Here is a 17078-nt window from a genome sequence, read left to right as displayed (position 1 = left end):
TGGCTTTGTTACCTGGACGTCATCACATCCGCTTTCTTGCCAACCATGGCATGTCTGTCTACATTCGTTCCCTTTTCATTCGGCAGCGGGGCTAGGTATTCTCCTATTCGCGCCCCAACCCCACCCAACATCGACTAAGCCAAACTCCAAACGCTTCCTTTCCTAGCTATATAAGTAGAAGCGTCCCGTACCCGATCGAAGAAGCCTCGCAAGCAAAACCAACTAGGCCAAAACCAAGCGCATCACCGGAACCCTGCTTAACGTACAAGATAGCCATGGTGAAGAAGCCATCCGCCGTACCCCGGTCCTTCCTGTCACTCCGCCGCCTCCTCCGGAGGAGCATCTCAGGGCGGCACTACCGCCGCATCGCGTCCTCGGCAACGGGGATTAGGGCGGCTCCAGCACAAGACAAGCTGAAAGACCGGACAGTGCTGGTCGACGTGGAGGGATGGCTCCTGCGCTCGCCGCTCTCTGCCTTTCCTTACTTCATGATCGTCGCCGTAGAGGCCGGCAGCTTCCTCCGCGGCCTCCTCCTGCTGCTGGTATACCCCGTCCTGTGCCTCCTGGCTTTCATCGGTCTTGACCTGCGTCTCGAGGCCATGGTCATGGTGTCCCTCTTCGGACTGAGGGAGAGAGAGGTGGCCAGGGTTTCCAAGGTTGTGCTGCCCAAGTTCTTCCTTGAAGAGGTGACCACGGAGGGGCTGGAGGCTTTTAAGAAAGCGGGCACCGTCGTCGCGGTGACCGCGGCGCTCCCAAGGGTCATGGTGGAGGGCTTCCTCAAGGAGTACCTCGGCGTCCATGCCGTCATCGGGCGGGAGGTCGCCGTGGCAGCTGGCTGTTTCGTTGGGTTCCTGGAGGAGGAGCACGCGGGCATGGAGAGGGTTGGAGCCTTTCTCGAGGAAATGGAGGAAACGAGGAGTAAAGGTGATGGAGCTGCGGGGCTTCTTGGGGCAGTCGGCAGGCCGGTGCTCCACGTGGTCTCGCGCTATTGCAAGGTGATGAGTCTTTAATTGTTAATTTATTACTCCCACGTACATAGACAGTTTTGTGTGCAAAAAGGCTATATATGCAAGAACTCTTCTCCATAACCCTGTAAGAAACGATAAAATCAGAGGTCGCTCTGAAAATACGATGATAAACATTAGGTACGGTACGGCGTAGCTGAAATGTTTCCTTTGGACTTACTGTAGCTACATGCATGCTAGAGGAATTGCACATTTGTATGTGATTATTAAACTATGCCGCGAGTTAATTCCATGACAAAAGTTTTAAGTCCAAGATATGAAGATTAATAGTAAAACTTAAGTGATTAACTCAGACTAATAAATATGGAGAAAACATTTTTGTAATCATCGTCGTAATTTGTGAGTTGAGGTTTATACTGATAGTGTGAAAAAATATATGGAATGTTTCATATTAGCGTCTCTCTATAATAGTGGAATGCATCATTAAACTAGGATGTTAATAATGAGTATGGACCAAGTATATATTGAGTACATATTAATTATGACGCGAACACCAACAATTGCAACTTGTATGGACTTCGACCGTATGTTAATTAAGAAGTTATCTATTATCAAGAAATCATAACTTTGGTTTAGTAAATAAGAAAAGTACAAACAACCTCTTACAACAGTGTGAAATGCTCATAGAAGTATGGTGACATCTAAGGCGTAAGGCTTTGTTCGGATGTTGTGGTTGAAAACTATAGTCTCACCAAAAAAAAACTGTAGTTTTATAAGCCAAAGATATGCAAAAACCATGGTTTGGAAAAAAGAGGCCCCAGGTGGAGTTTCTAAACTCCAAAAGACTATAATTTTGATAGTACTACAGTTTTTAAAACAGCAAAGTTTGTTGCATCCAAACACCAAGAGCTTTTAAAAACCAGAGTATCTTTTAAAATCGTAGTATTTATTCAATACTTTGAAATACTTTGTATTCAAACAGGACCTTGGTGGTTTTACACGTGACCACCCTCTTTACAGTTGCGATACGGTACTTAGCCTCGCCCCATGATTAGGCGGAAGTTTGGATTATTAGCTGCTACTCCATCCGTTCCAAATTATAAGTCATTCCAAGAATCTTGGAGAGTCAAAGTTTTTCAAGTTTGACCAAATTTATATAACGAGATAATAACATTTATGATACCAATTAAGTATCATTAGATTCTTTGTTAGCTATATTTTCATAGTGCATCTATTTGATTTCATAAATCTTTATGTTTCTCTCTATAATTTTGGTCAAACTTTAAGATGGTTTGACTCTCCAAGATTCTTGAAATGACTTATAATTTGGAACGGAGGAAGTATTATTTTTAATGCCAGTCCATTCTTTTTATGAAAACAAGCTAACGCAAAGTATATTCCATATGAGAGAGTCGCAGTTAGGACAACTATATTTCAGGTGTAGGTAGCTAGGGTAAACAGGACTTTGGAGATGGCTTGTCCAAAGGAAATGAGTAGGCGATGTTTGGTTTGAACTTGGAGCAGAGAGGATAAATTCCACGCTCCGGATGTGAGACATGCATGCATGCGATTCTTATTAGTTGAAGTTAGGTGGCAACGATTACCAACCTATATTCATGTGCCGTGTGGATTTAATGTAAGTTAGATTTTCAAGCAAAGAATATACTCGTCGTAGTTTCTCTTAATAAAAAAAGTTAATGGTATATCTATTGCTGCCACACCTGGAACATTATATTCTAGTATTATTCGAAAGTTAACAAATTCCAGCCCTCTTAGATGACGAGTCAGGTGAAAACGGAAATATGGAAATTTGTATTCTTCAATCAGTGTACTAATAATCCACAATCATCTGGTTACAGGAGACCTATGTTCTAAGCGAACCCGACAAGAAGGCGTGGCAGCCATTGCCGAGGGACAAGTACCCCAACAAGTTGGTCTTCCACGACGGCCGCCTTGCCTTCAGGCCGACCTTCTTCGCCGCGCTCGCCATGTACACCTATCTCCCCTTGGGAATCATCCTCGCCGCCTTACGCTGTCTCGCATTTGTCGTGCTACCCTACCGCGTCTCTATACCGCTGGCCGCGGCCACCGGCATGCGCTCCCGCCTCGTCGCCGGCCCGTCGCCGGACGCCAGCAGAGAGAAGACCAAGGCAGGTGGGCGCCTCTACGTCTGCAACCACCGCACCCTCCTCGACCCGATCACCGTCGCCGCCGGCCTGAACAAGCCCGTGACGGCGGTGACGTACAGCGTGAGCTCGATCTCGGAGCTGCTCGCACCCATCCGCACGGCGCGGCTTACGCGGGACCGGGACGAGGACCGCAGGCGCATGGAGGCGTTGCTGGCGCGTGGCGACCTCGTGGTGTGCCCCGAGGGCACGACATGCCGCGAGCCCTACCTGCTCCGGTTCAGCCCTCTTTTCGCCGAGCTCACCGGGGAGGTGACCCCCGTCGCTCTCGACACCCGCGTCGACATGTTCTACGGCACGTCCACCAAGCCCGGGGCCAAGTGGCTTGACCCGTTCTACTTCATGATGAACTCGCGGCCGGAGTACCGCGTCGAGTTTCTGGAGCGCGTTGCCACCGCCCCGGCGGAAGGCGAGGCTGGCGGACATGGCCCCAGCATCCAAGCGGCAAACCGGGTCCAGCGCGTGCTTGGCCAGGCACTAGGATTCGAGCTCACCGGACTCACGAGGAAGGACAAGTATATGATACTGGCTGGGAATGAAGGTTTCGTGCCAGATGGCGCCAAGAAGTAGGTGTGTTGTTTATTACGGGGAACATGCATGTTATGTTGTGCAGATACTAATGAGTAATTGTTAAGAGTGTGGTATATTCTTTATTTATTTATTTTCTCCTTTCTTCTTAAACATAAGTCATTTGTCTGTATATGTGGATAAACAGTCACTTTTTCTTTAGTTTATATGTGTGAAAATTCTTGTACATGTTGAAAATAAATAATAAAAATGACTGCAAATATATTTTGGATATCCACGCTCACCCAAGCAGTTTAATTTATTAATCACGCCCAATGTGAGTCAATATATTTGCGGCAACGTTGCCACCGTACGTGTACTCCTTTTCCTTATGCATGCCATTTTTATCTTCGATTATATGTTTTTGATTCTTTTGGGATATATCCGCAATGTTATTATGGAGGATAGAAGAAGGGAGATGGATCAGGGAGGAACGAATATAAGCCATTTGCATTGGCTCCGCTCCACCACTGGACGTTGTTAAATGATGGCCAGACTATGAAGCGGCTAGCGGCAGCCATAAGTGGGCACGGATGGTGGCTGGTTTAGTTGGGAGTTTGGTTGCTCCTATCATCCCAAGAGTAAGCGCAGAGGTATCATCACTTTCATTTCATATATTCGCATAGTTTTTCTCAAGTAAAGTTGGCAAGATTTCTAATTGTACATTTTTTAGATAAAGGAAAAAATACCATTCTTGATTCACATGGCAATGTCTATAGCCAATCGTTACAAGAGTTCTTAAACTCTAAACCTCAAACGACAATCTATAAACACAACAAAGAAAACTCTAAAACAAAGAAAGAAATCAAGAAGACTAAACTTCAGTTCTACTATTCGACCATGTTTCATCCTTGCATAACCTTTACGCAGCACCAAATCATCACATCTCTCGTTTTCCTAGAAACTCGATGTCCAATCCGATGCTGCTGAGGTAACTAAGTCATATCGAAGAACCTCCAAGACAATGCTCCAGGAAGAAATTAAACGACATCAAAGATGCCGTCGCCACCACAACAACGCCTGTTTGCAGATGCCACCACAACAACGTCTCATCAGAAACAACGTCTGAAGCGCTGCCGTTGTTGACACAGACCAAATGTCTGGGTAGGCTTTCACCCAGAACGCCTGCCGGCGATACCACCATCCCACGAGTGATCCACTGTCGGAGCTAAGGGACCGAGTCTCCACCATGAGTCGAAGTTACCCCATCATCTCGCCGGGCCGGGAGAGGCTGCATCCGCCTCACTGGTCGGGGATCTGGCGCTGCCAGGCATGCCGCTGTAGCACCAGCATAGGGAGGAATAGCGACGAGGGCAAGCAACCGGAACCGACCGATGCACCATCGGATATGTGGTCCCTGTCATCGCCGCCGTAGTAGGAACTGGTGTTGGAATTTCTTAGCGTCATCACTAGGAGGGGTTAGTTCCTAGCAACAGCGCCACGAAAATGCCGTGTGGTATGTCTTAACGTTTATAGAAAGATCCGCAAGCGCACGGATATACCGTTGTAGCATTTCACTCGGAAGTATTCAGGGTATCGTTATTTATATTTTCCCAAGGGATGGCTAGGTTGTGTAAAATATATTTACTAGTTTCATAACCATGACACGTATGAAGTAAGATGAAGACCACTGACTTATGCAGGGGTAAGTGATAAATAATGGATAATCAGGGGTAATGTGACACACACAGAACAGCCAACTCTCATGAATAAAGAATAGACAAGCAATCCTAAGGTTAGTGGGAGCATAGGAAAAGATTCCTAGTATACTATTCATGTTAGTAGATAAGTTACGTTAGCCACATGCTTAGAACTACAGATGCCAGGAAATTAGGGACATCGGGGAGAATGACCTGCACTGGAGAACATCCAGTCCCGTTTCATCTTTGCATGAACTCCTACATGATACTCGAACATCGGGGAGTACGCTAACCGAGAAGCTGCTTCCAGACGGACCGATAGGGTTGTCACCACCTGCGGTCTACCCCAGTCACTGTGACACCCTAGGTGTCTGCACAATAGGACTGCATTTATTTTATGCATCATGTGCTTGAATTGCTTGAGCAAGGATCTTATTTTAAAAGTATAAGGTCATTTGTGTAAATATGATTTTATGCAAGGTCCTTTTTATAATTTGATTTGAATAGGATGGGTGAATATTGCTTTTGTGGAGGGTTTATTTGCAAAATTCAGTGCAATCATTACATAGCATAAAATTTTACTTTTTAGTCTGAATTTGAGGTGAATTTGCATTGGAAAAGACAAAAGTCCATTAAATTCAAAATCCTTCTTTTGTTTTCGAAATAAGTCTTTAACCTTTGGTCAAATCAATTTTTGCATAACATCAAAGTTGTAGATCTTGAAAAGTTGAACAACTTTCATGTTGGGCACTTTTTTATTTGAGCCTAGTTTAGGAGATATTTTTGTTTTACAGTAGAGCCCCTAAGCTTTGCAGAAATTACAAACCAGTCCAGCCTTCATCTTCCACCTCCCTGCTCCTCTGCTTGCTCTGCCGCCGGCGCTGAGCGGCGCCGCCCGCCACCGTGGAGGGCCGCAGGCCACCTCCTGCTCTCCGTGGAACCCACGCGTCGCGCCCGAGCTCCTCGCCGCCCTTTTCCCCTCGCGCTGGAGCTTCCCCGTCTCTGCCACGCACACCCGAGCCCCAGACGGCCACCACCTCGCCGCCGCCGTGGCCAGCCCAGGGCGGTGCCCCGGCTCCCCTCCTCTCGCGTGCAGCAGCACCAGCAAAACCCCCTCATTCTGTTTCTCTCACTTCCTCGCCAAATCCCTGCCCCGAAACCCCAGAACACCACTGCCGCCGCCCGAACTCCGGTGAGCTAGACGCCACCGTGAACCCGCCGCTCCAGACCTTTTCCGACCCTCTCGACCCCCTAGCGAGCTCCACCGTGGGCCCGCGAAGCTCACCAGCCTCCCCTTGTCACCAATCCCTCACCGGAGAACCTCGTCGTCGTTGAACCTCCGCCGCCGCTCCCTGTCCACCGCCGTCGAGCACCTTCCCGACCTTCTCCCACCGATCCAAGACCACCAAAAGGTGCGCAGGGACTTCGTCCTTCTTTCCCCTAACCTCCCCCCTCACCCCAGGGCCGGACCTCACTAGGATCTGCAGTGCCATTCCTCCCCTGTTCCGGCCAGGGACCTCGTTTGAAAAGAAAAGAAAGTTCCAGGGGCTAATTTGAGAAATGTTCATGAACTCTAGAATTCAAACCAGTGAACTTTGAAAATGCCTAGAAATTCGTAGAAAAATCAGAAAAATATAAACCCAAATGTTTTGGAATCCTTGTTACAAGAAATACATGTTTTGTTACATGGACATGCTTATTTTTGGTCTGTATTTTAATCCAAGAAATAGGAAAGAATAAATAGTCTTTATTTGTTCTAGGAGTTCTACTTAGTAACTACATGTGATTTTTGGTTTGATTATGTATTGCAATATTACTAGTGTCTGGTAAAAATTTGAAGCCTATTTGACATCATTAGCTTGGTCAAAGTTTCAAGATTCCTCGATCTACTAGTTATGCTAATATATTTGTGCTGGTAGAAATATTAGAGTTCTGAGTGTGAAACTTTTTCGATGCTTAGATGTTACTAAAACCTTGCTGTTGCATAAGTTTTAGAAATTTTCGATCTGTTTGGCTATTTCTTTGATTTAATTATTATTAAGTAGACTTTAATTATGGTAAATAGTTTGTTTTCATGATAAATCATGCAAATATTTATGAATTTTCATTTTGAATATCTAAGCTTGTCCATAAAGTTTGAACAAATGATCATGTCTAGAACAGAAGATAAAAATGAATATTTATGTGTTAATGCTAGTTTTGTTCTTTTTATCAGAATTAATTCTCTGCAGATAAAATCATGAAAAATTTACAGCAGCTTAGTTAACACTGTGTTGGTTTTCTTTTAAATTTATAGCTTCTGTTTTGCTTTAGTTTAACCTGTAGAATTTAATCTTATTCTAGGTGCTGTCAGAGTGAATGAATTATTGTGAATAATTGGCTGCATAAAATGGCATGAAATTTTCAGGGTAAATTTATCTCTGTACTACCTGTTTGAAGTAATTTTGTTGCATTCAAATGTTGTTTGTATACTGAGTTACTCAATTCTTTGCAAACCATGTTTTATATGCTATATAAACTAACTAACACTTACTTTGTAAGTTTAATCAAATTGTTTTGTGAAGTTGATCTTGTTGTTTTGTGTAGTAATCGTTGTTAAATAACTACCCTATAAATGCTTGCCCATATGAATGTTTGTTTGCTAAATGTTGGACTACAACTTTATCGTGAAGTGTGTTTGTGTAATACTGTTCTAGCGGACGGGACGTACGAGTTGATCCCGGAGTCCGAAGAAGGTGATCCAGAAGCCCAGGTGAACGCCACTGTACTGACTGAAGCCCCGGACCAAAGTTCGGAAGAGCCCAAGGCTAATCTAGTTAGCGACTATCGCGAAGGCAAGCCCCGGACATAACCCAGTATTTCAAATTATTACAATTTATCGTTATTTCTTACTTGTGCATTTACAGTTCTTAGGATTTGAATTGAAACCCTAGATGCAGGATCCTAGGAACCTATGTACTGAACACTAGACCTGAGTTCGAATAATTGCTAAGCTTATAGGACCGGTAAAAGTCGAGTGATTGTCTGTCACTCGCGAGCTCTATAGGAATTGCTTGTTTACTTTCTGCTATCAATATAAGGACGACGGACGGGGTCGTGTTCGATATCATGGCCATGTGTGAGACCCCGTCTGTGTTGATGAACTTGCTAAGGTCGCGGTGTGTGGTAGCGGTGGTTAAGTTTTTGAACGTACTAGCCACATGCCGTAAATATGGTACGCGGTAATCCTAGTAGCCGATCGGACCGGTGAGTGGATATACCTTTCACTCTCTCTTAGAGATAGGTTTTTATTTATGTTTATGTTGCGCAACACCGCGGCTACAGGGAGGAATATGGTGCCCTGTAGTCGGGGAGAGTGACCCTATCCACAGGTCGGAATGAAAGGTAAACGATTGTTTGGGAACGACCCGACAGTGTTCCAAACGTGTGTGTTAGGTCTGCCTGGCCAGTTTAACAAATTCGATTCGAATCGTCCGCTTCTAACGGTTTGGGACTGCTTGATCCCTTTGCCACATAGAGTAATAAGAGTAACATTATTATGATCAATCTTGATGTTTGCTTAAAGTTCTACCATGGTTTAATAGGAGTAGTTGCTTACATAGAATCGTTAATCAACTAGAATCTGGGAAGCTAAAATTTGAAAGTAAGGACCTACTCTTTATTGCATTTCAGCAAAAGAAAACCAGAGCCTACAAAACCCTACATAGTCTAGCTAGGTGGACTAAGTATATCCGTTGACGGTTAAGTCTTGCTGAGTATTAGAATACTCAGCCTTGCTGTTGAAAACTTTTTCAGGTATGAGTTTTGAGGACCAGATCGCTATTCTGTCTTGGCCCTGCTCTTTGCCTCCTGGCTGGTCCGTAGAATGGGATCCGTCTTCGGCCGGCAATGACCCCGATGAGTGATACGTTGCTTGGGCTAGCTTGGTATACTTTTGCGACGTGTTGTAGTCGTCGAGTTTTTTTTCCGCTACTTAAACTCTGAACATGAAACTTATGTCTTGTATAATGCTTTACTAAGTTTGGATCTGTAATAATATTTTAAACTTCTTGTAATAACTACTATGCCTGTGTTGTAAATTATGTATGGTTGTAATATCTCTGGACTCGCCTTCGTGCGGGGTATGCTTGTTCGATCCGAGAACCGGTGGTTTTATCAGGATGTTACCCGACAGACCAAGAATTGTTCCGTTTGAAGTGCGTTTGAGTCAATGTTGCCTTTATGGTGATGGCCAGCGCACTTGAGCCGGGATAATTCAGGTGGTTCTGCCACAGTCACACTGTGGAGCACCGTCATATCCGAAGGATCCCGCATACCCGGGCACCATGCCCGCATATGAAGTCACTACCCTAGCACCCCGAGTCCCCCACCCTTCGGATGGACAGGTAAGATGCTAAGGCAAGCCCGAAAGCACAACGAACCGATATCCATACCCAGATCATCTGGTCTAAGCAAGCAACTACTATAACTTGATAAAACACTGATCAATGCTAAGCAAGCTACGAACATAGCAAGATAACCAAGAACAAACTCAGAATGAATAGCATAATGAAAGTCAGAATACAAAGCCATACCAGAGGCCGACGATTGCTCGCCGACCCCGAGGACGATTGGATTCGCTAAGGAAGATGAAGTACTAGCCTAGCTCCACTACCCTAAGGAGTACAAGTCACAAGTGAGTGTGAGAGAGAGGCCTTCAAGTGGTGTGTGTGGTGAGAGTGGTGGGAGGCCCCTTATATAGAAACATCCCTAACCGACCTCTAGATGATAAGATCAGCCTTCCCACCAAAACTTAGCCTGTTTGGCTGACAAGGGGGGCCGGCCGAACCCTTGTTGCCGCCTCTGGCCACTGTCCTTCTCTAGTACACTACCTGGTGGGTCCTAATGTCAGATGGTCGGTGCTGGGGCTTGTTTGGTCGGTTTGGTCTGGTTTGTGGGCCTCCTTTGCATGTGTAATGCATGACGCGATCGTCTGCGACTTTGTCTGCGTATTCGTCGTGTTTTCTTCTTGTTCCGGACTTGTGCTCCTGAAAACATGAATCTTCGAAAACAACTGTGGAGCTAGGTTAGTGATACAAATATGTGAGTAAGAGGTACAATTTTCCTTCTGTTATGAGTATAGTTGACGGTCATATTTCGCACTTAACGACCATCAACAACACCCCCAAGCTAGCCTTTTGCTCATCCCTGAGCAAAACAAGACGCTCATTGTTGACCAGGAGTTGCTACAGTGTTGAATTTCCAACTTATACTTAGGCACAACCAAATGCTTCTTACCTTGATTTTGAATAAGTTGGCCTTTTATTCTTACCTCTTACCTTACTTCTATGGAGCTTATTGTAACACCCGGTTTATAAAAGAACATAAACCGAGCAATCATATACGTGCCAGGATCAAGTCACACGTATATACAACAGAATGAACAGTATATCACAGCACATATCACGAATAAGACATAATAAATCGAAATACGAATGTTATTTATTACATTAACGACATAAATGTCTGATACAGCGGAAGCGAAGTACAAGTACGATAAAAACTCTCCGAAGCTGAGCAGGGCGCCACAGGGATGTCGACTGGGAGACGAACGCCTAGAAGTCCTCGTAGTCCTGGTAGCGCTGGACGAACTCCCTCGTGTCGGCAGGAACTGAGCAGCAGTAGCGTAGCCAGGAGGAAAAAAAGTAGAGAAGAGGCAAGAGTGAGTACACAACTTGTACTCAACAAGTATAACACAAACTATGAGGCTCTAAGGTTGGCTGACTCAATTGCATTAGCTTTTAATCTTGGCAAAATTTTATTAAAGCTATTCACTACAAGTTGATGAATTACCATTAACCCAGTTACATAGTAATTAGTCAAATTTAATCATGATACTACTGAGAACCATACCAAACCAAGGTAACCCCGAGAGGCACCTCCCTCGTCGGAAGGAGACAACCCCACTAATCAAAAGGAGGATCTGGACCGCTCATAACCGTAAGCACGGCTACTATACCAGTTTTACACTCTGCAGAGGTTGCACATCTTTACCCACAAGTCGTGAGCTACGCCAGTTGTTCATCACACTTCCTTAGGTGAGATGACTAGCGACTCACTACGAGGCCTTTACAAAGAATCTCGTTGGTAGGGAGTAACTGCGAGGGTGGATCGGCGACTATGGAGCAGGTCTAGTGGGCGTCAAGACACGAAGCACAGACGAGGCCACTCAGCACGAGGGCCATAGAAGCTTACCACCCCTACCCCGCAGGTAAGTTACTCCAAACCAAAAAGATCTAATTATTACGCCAAGTCTATCCCATTCTAGCCTTGTGGTAGCGCTGTTGTCCCAGGTTGTCGCTCTATGAACCGGTCCTTATGGAGAGTGGCCAACCAAGCACTAAGCACCGTGCTGGCCCCCTAAACCATGTTTCTACAAAAACCATATTTTAACGAGACGTGAGCCACCCAAGCACGAAGCACAGAGGGCCACTCTCAGAATTAAGATCAAGTAAACCATTAATCAAATTAATTTAAAAAGGACCAGACTGTGTTATAGCGTAGCAACCTAGCACATCTAACCAAAATGCAACCCAAAGGATATATATAAAGGATATAAAGTGGCTAGGAAATCCTTATAGGCATACAGTATTAAAATGCAGTATGAAATTGTATTTAAAAGTGAAAGGTTGTTCATGTTATACTTGCCTTCCTCGTACTGCTCCTGCTGCTGCTCAAAGTGCTCGGAAGACGGCTGCTCCGGGTACTGGTATTGGGGCTCCTCAGATGGATCAACGTCTACTCACGAACACATGGCCAAAACAATGCACAATAATAAGCATACAAGCAAACACTAACAAAAACTAAGAAACAGCACATCAATACATAAAATAGCAAGAAAATCTAAGCTAAAACTATTCTACGCGTTACAACGATCGCGTGGATATAAAGAACGCTCAAAACGGAGCTAAAACGCGTAATCTAGGCTAAAAACAAGGTTCAGGGGCTTATTTGTAATAAAAATAGGGTTCCAGGGACTTTTCTGCTAAAACTGAGGGCCTAAACATAAATAAAGATTAGTTCTGGGGTCTAACACGTGAAAAAGCCCTGGAAGGACGGCGGGTTCTATTTCTAAAGAACGCAGGGGGCTAAGTGCTAAAAACAGGGCCTCTGCATAATTATTTTTGAATAAGATCGGACTGCGGGTTGATTATGGAAAACTTAAGGGGCTCTTTAGAAAAAACTCCAGGCCGAACCGGTACGCACGGATCTGATCCGTCGGATCTTAATCTAACGGTTCAGGGTGAAACGGTACGCCGATCTAATCTCGACCATCCGTCTGGGATCGGGCGGCCAGGGCGTGTCTCGCACGCGGGGCGGCGGCGCACGACCGGAGAAGACCGAACTCGGTCTTCCCGGGGCGGATTCGAACGGGGGCTGGGTCGGGAGGCACCTACGCTGTATGCGTAAGCCACTGGTGGCAAAATCTGGGCACGGGGATGGCTGGAGCGTGGAGCTCGACGGTGGAGGCGGCTCGGCGTGGCGAGGTCTCGCCGGATTTGGCCCGAATTGGCCGCTCCGGGGCTCGATAACCTGTGCGACTTGGCTCTAGGGGCTGCACACAGCACGGGTGATCTACGGGGGTGCTTAGAGAGGCGATGCGGGGCTGGGAAAGGTCCCCTCGACGGCGAGGGCAAGTCGGCGGCAACCGAGCTCGCCGGATTGCGGTGACTAGGCACCTAGAGTGTGCCAGGGCGATCCAAAACTAGCGCAGAAGGAGAACAGGGACCCTGGGGTGCTCACCTAGGGTCGGGATCGGGCAAAGTGGCGATGGAGACGCGTTGACGGTGATGTCCGGCGGCGGCGTTGCGGCGGCTCTCATGGAGAAGGAGATGCAGAGGGAGCCCGGGCGTCTGGACCCCTCAGATCGATGTGTGGTGCTCCTGTGAAACCGATGGGAGGGTTAGAAGGGGCCCGGGGCCGACGGCGGCGAGAAAACGGGGTGGCAGAAGTGCTTACCAGCGGCGCAGGGGGTCTCAGCGTGGCGGAGCTATGGCGTGCTAGGGTTTACGGCGGCGCGGCTGAGTGAGATGGTGGGCGCAGAGGCTGCGGGGCCAATTTAAAGGCTGGGCGGGGATCTTGGGGAGGCGTGCCGTGGGGGGCGCGGCGTGATCCCAGGCGAGATGTTCGGGCGGCAGTTGCGCGAGCGGGATCCGGAGGAAGAGGATGGCCCTGGCGCGTGGGGCCAGGCTGGCAGCGGGAAGGGAAAGGGCGACGCAGTGCGGGCGCTGGGAAGCTGGCAGGCGGGCCAGGCTGGTCAGTGGGGGGGGGGAGCGCGCTTGCGGCTGAGCGGGGCGCTGGGCCGGCTGCGAGGCGGATGTGGGGATCGGAGCTAGCTGGGCCGCGGGGGAAAGGAAAAGAGGGATGGGTCGACCGGGCTGGCGCACTGGGCCAGAGAGGGGAAAAGGGCCGGTGGAAGAGGGAGAGCGGGCTGGGCCCGGTTGTTGGGTTTTGGACTGGGTTAGGGTGGGGTTTGGGTTATGGGTTCCTTTTCTATTTCTTTTCTATTCTTTTCTCTTTTCTATTTCTAATTCTAAACAACTCAAACCTATTTGAATTCAAATTTGACTTTGAATTCAAAACACACTCAATCAATTAAAAGTATGCACCAGCATGAATGCGCAAACATTTGAAACCTATGATAAAATTTTAATTACTTATAGAACAAAAAAATTTAGATTAAATGCAAGTCTAACACAATAAACCTTAGGGATTTAAATAAAGCCAATTAAATTTATTAATAAATGCTGAAATTTAAATTAGGGTGTTACACTTATAGCTTCACCTCATCTTTGGCGGTTGAGAGTCAGAACAGTATCATAGAGTGCTCATATTTCTTGCTCTTCAGTTCAACCGTCAATCCGGAGGTTTTTTGTAAAGTTTTTCAAAAGAAATTTATAAAGTTCCTCAGATGATCTCTTAGATCGCTCAATGTGTATAATTCCTCACCAAGGCTTTTTATTGTGCCTTGCTTTCTCTACCTATCTCTAATGGCTATTTTTGTGGAGTTGTAGGTATGGAGGATTTGAAGGCATACTTGCTTCTCATGTTTTGCTAAGTCAAAGACCGGATCCAAAGGAGAAACAAGTCATAAACCTTGATCAAGATGTGCAAAGTGTGTGGATATTTTTGGTGGATGGTGTATGGACTCCTTTGTATGCACCATCTCTCCCTTTACTTTTTTTGGATAAGGGGCTATCTTTTTCTCTTTTTTTTTTGACATGCCTAAGCATTTGGCATACCTTCTTTGGGTATGCATCTTTTATTATCTCTTTTTTCTTGACATGCCGAAGTATGTGGCATACCTTCTTTGGGTATGCATCTTTTATTTTCTTTTTGCATAGCCCCATATCCTTGATATATTTTTGTGAGAGAGTGGTGTCATACATGGACATGGAGTTTTATTTTGTGGATGGATGAAATTTTGCTTACTTCTAGTGTAGAAGCATAGCATGTGATGGAAACGTGTATGTGATCTTGATCATGGGAGTATGAAATGAATCTCACTAAGGGTCACAACAATTTGACAAAGCTCAATGAGATAGCAAGTTGCATATGTGGAAGGTTTTACAATGAAAAACAACATATCGCTTTGGATAGGAATTTCATATCATCGAGGAACTTTATTATGTTTTTGTGTTTTCAAAAATTAAATACTCCGGATATCAAGTATCACATAAGAGAAGATTATAGCAACTCTACTTAACCATATCATAGCTCACAACAACTTAGATTTGGATCATACTTTTTGCTACCCACAAGTTTCAAGTTTATGGTTTTGAACTTTTTAAGCCAACAAACCCAAAACTAGGTAGAGCATAAAGTTGTAACTAAGCATATGAAGAAAATTAACAGAGCAACTATTCATCATCTCAACAAGGAAAACTTACACCATGCTTACTACACATATTAAAGAAATATATTTGGTGTTTTCTAAGTTTTGCAAATTTTTATTTGTTTTTAGTTATGCAAATTTTTATGGATTTTTTTTTATTTTGCAATTTTTTATGGGTTTCATGCAAAGTTGTGAAAGCAGTAAAGATAAGTGATACGAGTTACCTCTCGTGGGGGTCCTCCCCCAAGCTAGCTTCAGGCCTACTATGGCTGATCGGGGTTGAAACCCGTCCAGCGGCAGTACGCCCTCCACTTCTCCTGTCGCTGCAACTGCAACTGCTCCATGTCGTGGATCCTTTTGCCAGTGTGATGCTGCCATGCTTGGGTAGTATCGATGTATTTGTTCAGCGTCTCCTGTATGTTGTCGCCCTGCACCCGCAGCTCACCTAGCTGCTAGGTGATGGCACGGAAACCTTGGGACGAGGACGTCAGTCTGATGAGGTTCGGGGCTCCACCGGAGCTGGAACTGGTGGAACGGCGGCCTGGTGCCTGCCGTGTCCACTCCTCTATGCTGGCACTGTGCCATGACGAACCACCGACCTCATGCTGCTGAGGTGAGTGATGTAGATGCTGAGGTGGTGGTGTCGGATCTGCCTCTCTTTTGGTCATGCTTCTTGTCATCCTGCCAGGCAAACCAGAAGATATATGCCTACGACCTTCTTCTCGTGGAACGAGAGGGATGGTTAGCGAATGGCAATTATACAAATGGAACTCCGCATTGGGTAGCGGAATCTCATTTGTATAGCCCAAGTAGAAGAAAATCAAAGAGTCATTCGGGCCTTTCTTTAGTGTGTGACCTTGAATCAAATAAGCTTCGTCGATATACGTACGGTCGCCCTCAATGAAAGGAATAGAATTCCCCTCTAAGGCATCGATATGTGTAGCGATACGAGTAATCAAAGAGGTGCACTCAATAGAACCCGTCATCTTGAAGTTCGAAAGCCAATGCCTAACCAAAGCTTGTGCGGGGGAGATTTTGATCTTGTTGACCATGGCATAAAGTATGAGCAACTCATCATTGCGCATGGGTCGGACATCATCTCTAAGAAAGAGAGCGATGGTCAACCACTTGTCCATCAACTGAAGAGTTGGATTATGAATGTCGCCGCACCGAGGTGTGAACTTGCCTTGGACAACTTGACCCGAAATCTGGCCCCAAAATTCATTATGATTAAAACCGCGGCAAGCTTGATCGAGAGAAATCGGCCAGCGTTTGTTGAAATCGAGGTGGCCGGAAAAAGTTTTCAAAGAAAGCAAATATTCTTCCCCGTAAAGTCGAAAATAGACCCCATTTTCCACCTCCCGAAGAGTGCAAAGAAATTGGATGGTGAGGAGTCGAGAACCGTACTCCTCAACGGGAACGAAGTTATCCCATCCAATTGCATGCCAAACATTAGAGAAGACTTTGTACATACATGTTTTGATGAGGAGGTCCGGATCGAATGTTCGGGTGTGGACGAAGCTTATGTTCTTGAGGATGGCGTAGCCTTGTCGTTGTTGATGGCCATTATTTCATATTTTGACTATCAACTTCTCGGGAATAACATGAGCTTTACACCATGTTCTATACATATTTTGCTTATTTCTAACAAGTGCAACAAGTTTTGGATGAGTTGTGGTCGCAGGAACTAGTGTACCAAAAATCAGGAAAAATGGACAAAATACCAGGCCGACCGGCCTACCCTAGGCCGGCCGGCCTGGCACCTCAACATACCATGCCATGAAACTTTGCCAGAGTGATCATGAGCACAAATCCAAGCCAATCCAATTTGGTTCCGTCCAAAATT

General features: G+C 45.8%; 1 protein-coding gene across 1 annotated transcript; it reads left to right on the top strand.

The window, feature by feature from the left end:
* The first annotated feature begins 203 nt into the window (after positions 1–203).
* On the top strand, positions 204–3941 carry LOC120665967 (probable glycerol-3-phosphate acyltransferase 3). Its single transcript, XM_039945710.1, has 2 exons — positions 204–995; positions 2825–3941. The coding sequence occupies exons 1-2, from the start codon at positions 276–278 to the stop codon at positions 3719–3721; spliced, it is 1617 nt and encodes a 538-aa protein (XP_039801644.1). The 5' UTR covers positions 204–275; the 3' UTR covers positions 3722–3941.
* The last annotated feature ends 13137 nt before the right edge of the window (positions 3942–17078 follow it).

This window comes from Panicum virgatum, chromosome 3N (assembly GCF_016808335.1).
Source record: "Panicum virgatum strain AP13 chromosome 3N, P.virgatum_v5, whole genome shotgun sequence".
Taxonomy (NCBI): Eukaryota; Viridiplantae; Streptophyta; class Magnoliopsida; order Poales; family Poaceae; genus Panicum; species Panicum virgatum.
The sequence above is the reverse complement of the archived record's forward strand: the minus strand, read 5'-3'. Positions and strand labels throughout refer to the sequence as shown.